The 5,294-nt window shown below is 34.7% G+C and overlaps 1 protein-coding gene across 2 annotated transcripts in view; it reads left to right on the plus strand.

Moving 5' to 3' along the window:
* The window catches only part of LOC106471863, a 56,869-nt gene that overhangs the window by 43,237 nt on the left and 8,338 nt on the right, over positions 1–5,294 (plus strand). For both annotated transcript variants that reach the window (XM_022400479.1, XM_022400478.1), the window contains exon 3: positions 4,522–4,678. In XM_022400479.1, the coding sequence (XP_022256187.1) occupies positions 4,522–4,678 (157 nt within the window). The remainder of the gene's footprint in view (positions 1–4,521; positions 4,679–5,294) is intronic.

The raw sequence follows: 5,294 nt of genomic DNA on the forward strand, positions 1-5,294 counted from the left end.
CAAGAAGGGACTTGTATCGCTGAAGTTCCTCGGAAATAATTTATACCGGAATCTAACAAACAAGCAGAGACTTAACAGTATGACTACAACCAATATATTCCTCCTTTGTTGACCATTGCGACATCACCTTTTCTGTTGAGCTGCAGCTGGACGGAGTTTTTATGTACAAAAGTGTGTTTTGACAAAAACCTTTCTGCAGGGTGGGACTTTCGTAATCTCTTACTTCACTGTGTTATTTGGTGATAACAAAAACTGATAAGATCAGCAAAAACGTCACTTTTCTCCTCACTTTGCCCCATTTGTGTCTGTTCAGCTAGCTGGAAAAGGCACGTCATAGTGGTACCATCAAATGACGTCATCACCACGAAATGCTAACGCATCATCTTACGGGGAAGAAAGATGTGACCTTAAAATGTCCTCTTACAATAAAAATGTTTTATATATTGTGAATATTTTACCACTAATCGTGTATTTTGCAATTTTGAATAATTTCTTTTTTTATATTTTTTAAGTCTATAAAGTTTTGTTATCAAACGTAAAATAAAAAATAACTTTAAAGATTCGATAACTGAATTCATTTTCAAAAACCCATTTCCATGGTTCGGTGAAATACTGTGTTTATGCCATTAATTTAAGCTTTAACATGCACCGCTTAATCAATTTAATTTATAGATTAGCTTAGTCGCTATACTGTGCCCACCACAGGAATTGAGCCTCGAATCAGTCACCAGGGATGTTTGTTTTAGGGTAAAGTCACATTGGGCCACCTATTGTGTTCACCGCCGGGAATCGAGCCCCAGATTTTAGTGTTGTAAATCTGTAGAGTTACCGCTACCCCACCTGGGAAACACATGGGGTTTTGGGCTGTTTTGTTTGTAGTTAAGCACAAAACTACGCGATGGGCTATCTGTGCTCTGCCCACCATGGGTATCGAAATCTGGTTTCTAGCGTTGTAAGTCCGCAGACATACCGCTGTGTCACTGGGGGGCACCAGGGATATATAGATTGGTAATTACAAATGTAACTTTTAAATAGACAAACGAAGTTTGTTATTAACATGATATTTCATGGTATTATTATTTTTTCTGTGAAGTAAGAATTCTGAACAGCACAATTTATTACCATATATAAACATACATAATACATGTGTAACAACCACATTAGAGAGGTCACAGTGTAAAGGTCACGACAAATAAATTGCTATGAATAACTCAATAATCAGTGGAGTAAGTATGCAACTAAAAAGGGGCCAAAATCAGCCAGAATCGTAACTACAATTTTATGGAAATAAATGTAAGGGACCATTTACTTTTTATGCGGGGAGGGGGATCCCTTGTAGCTACGACACTGTCAGTAACTATTGTTTTGAAGTGCAAAACCACACAACAGGGTCGCCCAGTGGCACAGAGGTATATCTGCGGACTTGCAATGCTCGAAACCAGGTTTCGATACTCGTGGTGGGCAGAGCACAGATAGCCCTTTTTTGTAGGTTTGTGCTTAACTTCAAACAAACAAACTACACAATGGTCTATCTGCACTCTGTATACCGCAGGGACTCGATCCCCGAATTTTAGCATTGTAATTCCATAAACTTACCCGGGAACAAACCCAGTAACAAGTTATATGAGAAGTAAAAAAAACTTCGTGTCAAATATATTTACAGAAAACCTACTAGATTACTGAAAAGTCAATGTGTTTATATATTTAATATAAAATGTTTCCAATAATTAAGAAAAATATTAATTTTATTGGATCTGTATATAATTATCGTTTAATTCGTATAAATAGGAGATACAGTCAAGAACTTTTTCCAGTTATTTAAAATCACAAAAGAAAACAACTGACTTTTTTTTTCCTTAATGAACTGAATTCGATTTTAGGGTTCGACTACACCAAAAAATCCAGCTGCCGGTTGGCTTCCAACTACGTTAGTGCCACTGGTATGAACCACCGTAAAATATTTATGTAAACTAATAATTTGACATAAAATTAACGTGGCTTAATTTTGATAAAAGTTGAAAAATTTAAATGTAGAAGTTCAAAAGATCTGTCTCAGTTATTTTAGAGCTCACATTCAAATGTATGAAATAAATATTTAGTGAGTCTGAGTAATTAGTAACTAGAACATATATATTTGTGAACGTGTCGTTTTAAATTAATTAAATTGTTAATTTACCACCAGATGACGACACTTATGTAATACTTTTGAAGTTATTGATTTGTTTGGTAAGCGCATAGTTACACAATGGGCTGTCTGTGCTTTTCCCACCGTGGGTATCTAAACCCGGTTTTTAACGTTATAAGCCTTCAGGCTTACCCCTGAGCTACTGGGGGCTAGAGTAATTGATTCTTGCTTGTTGTGATTAGTTGAAATTCCATGTTTTATGTTTGGCAAATATGAAATTACAAAATGTGAGAATTAATATTAGAATTAGTTCCTTAAATTCCTTCCCGAGGCATTACAAGACTTTTAATTTTGAAAAGATTTATTTGGAATACATTCGCAAAACTCAAAATATATTTGTAATTTCGAGAACTAAGATTATAATTTACGATACTTTCAGGTTCCAGTGGTTTTTTATGTCAATTCCTTTGTTTCGATAAACGATAATTAAAGCTACGATCGTGGTAATCCTGGGACCTGTTTCTAAAATATTCTGTTGATGTTCATCCTAATAGGTTGATCTCAAATTTAACATTACGAAGATTAAAAATATGTATATCAACCATTTCCAAAAATATAATATTCATCCTTAAATACGAGCAAGAAATAGGATTATTGAAAATAGTTTTATAATTTTCTCACCATGTGACGCCACCTTCATATTTACATATCGAAAGTTTATTATGATGAGTGTTTTTTTAAAGTGAAATTTGTACCGGATGAAACTATGTATTGCTCTCTCACAACCTTAATACAGTGGTATCGAAATTTATAAAATAATTTTAAACTATCTAACTTTTACGTTTTGAAATTGGTTCACCTTAAATAGTTTGCATTTGGTTAAAACGGAGAGAATGCTTATTTCCATGAGTGTTATTTTGATGTTGTTTTTTGTTTTTCATTTTTGTTAATAGATAAAGTTAGATGATATATTACAGGAGCAAGTAACAAACTTATATATAATATTCTAGTCCGGTTTCAAATATGGTCTGGAATTATTATTTATTTGACACGTAATGTTCTAGTGTTCGAACGTTTCTGGTTCGTGAGCTCGGACAGCGCGAGTAATGACGTAATAGGATGTCTGCTAATTTTGTGTCGTGGAGAGTCCTTCAAGTTGTACGTATTCGGTTATTTTGGCGTTATTGGACGTAGTGACTAATCTCCTGTCAGTTGCTTCCTGACCTTTAGGTTTATTCTAAGAGACCGGAACAAGATTATCATCCTATTAATTTGGGCTTAAAAATAAATAAAGAACAACCTTCAAGCGTAATGTGTGGTTGAATTTACTTATTTAGAAATTAAAAAAAAGGGTCGTTCTCAACCTCAAGGGAAAAAAAGAAAATATATTTAATTCCACGAACTTCTTTTCTATCATCGAGTGTTATACATTTCAGAAAGGGCGCCCTCTGTAAATAGACTTCATCGTTTGTTCGTGCAGCTGAAGTCAATGCTGAACCTGACCCTCCCTGGTTCAGAACCCATTGAAGAAGAAGACTGCAGCTTAAACTAGTAATACCTCTTTATTTTTGTATTTCAAAACCAGTTTCGTTCTCTACATACGTGTATTTTCGGGGTTTTGGTGTTCTTTTTTTTTCAAGAAAATTTTATATATTTTTATTTCTTATTTTTCAAGTCTTTTTCCTTATATATGTCCCCCTTCGCCCAGTGGCACAGCGGTATATCTGCGGACTTATACCACTAGAAACCGGGTTTCGATACCCGTGGTGGGCAGAGCACAGATGGCCCTTTGTGTGGCTTTGTGATTAATAGCGAAACAACATCTATGCTTATAAAGTTTTAAGTTTTAGTGTGGTTAAATCGAACAAAGTACCTACAATATTGTAAGACTTTACTTAGTTTCAATTTGCAAACTGTATGTTTAAAACGTTTACACTATCGTTCAAAACTAAACATTAATGTTCCTATCTTAAAATGATTAGTGTTGTCGTAGCCATAATGGTATGGATAAAGTTTTGATTTTTTTATAGTTTTTAGCTACGGAAAACACATCCGCATCCAGTGCCATATTGTGTGTTTTTTATAGTTTTTAGCTACGGAAAACACATTCGTGTCCAGTGTCATATTGTGTGTTTTTTTATAGCTTTTAGCTACGGAAAACACATCCGCATCCAGTGCCATATTGTGTGTTTTTTATAGTTTTTAGCTACGAAAAACACATCCGCGTCCAGTGCCATATTGTGTGTTTTTATAGTTTTTAGTTACGGAAAACACATCCGCATCCAGTGCCATATTTTGTGTTTTTTATAGTTTTTAGCTACGGTAAACACATCCGCATCCAGTGCCATATTGTGTGTTTTTTTAATAAATTGAATTATATTTCAATTTTTTAACAGACGACAGCGAGCTCGTCAGCTAGGCCGTTCTCAACCTAACCTGCACCTTATAGACAACGATAAAGATTCAACAAATGAAAATAATGAAATGGATTTAGGCGATCGATCGAACAGCAACCCAAATGTGGCTGATAATGGAGTTTTCACAGAGAAAAAGGTAATGCTTTTTATTCTATGGTACAATAGATTTCACTCTAGTGAGTTATTAATAAGATCAAAATATTTCCAGCATTAATGAGCAAGACACTTTACCTCAATTGTTTCAGTCTATCCAGCTGTTTTTTCATGGGTGTGAGTGGGTCATCCTGCGGTAGATTAGTGGGGGGGGGGACCATTCTTGTCCACTTGTGCCATTGAAACTGGAGTACAGCAGTGGTTCCTATGTACCGTTTCGACTTCTGGAATATAGTGTTAAACTATTGTTTTAAAAAGTATGGATTGTTGGTACTTGCCAATCAAGACGAATATCGTGTTTAAAATAAACATTGCTGTATATTCAAACATCACCATGGAATATGAGTTTCAGTGTGGTGGCGGAAGGGTTGGACATAGAAATAGGGTTTATAAAATGTGTCTTGGTTGTTTCTGACTCGCCAATATGTCCTGTTTCAGAATATGATAACATTATATATATGTATACTAGACGGAAATTATGTAAATTCATGATTAATGAAAGGTTATGAAAAGTTGCTTCCCTTATATGTAATTGTAAAAAACGCGAAAACGGCCATAAGAACTACAAAACTTAAAACCGCACCTTTGCATGTATCTCT

The sequence above is a fragment of the Limulus polyphemus genome, unplaced genomic scaffold (genome assembly GCF_000517525.1).
Source record: "Limulus polyphemus unplaced genomic scaffold, Limulus_polyphemus-2.1.2 Scaffold4912, whole genome shotgun sequence".
Taxonomy (NCBI): Eukaryota; Metazoa; Arthropoda; class Merostomata; order Xiphosura; family Limulidae; genus Limulus; species Limulus polyphemus.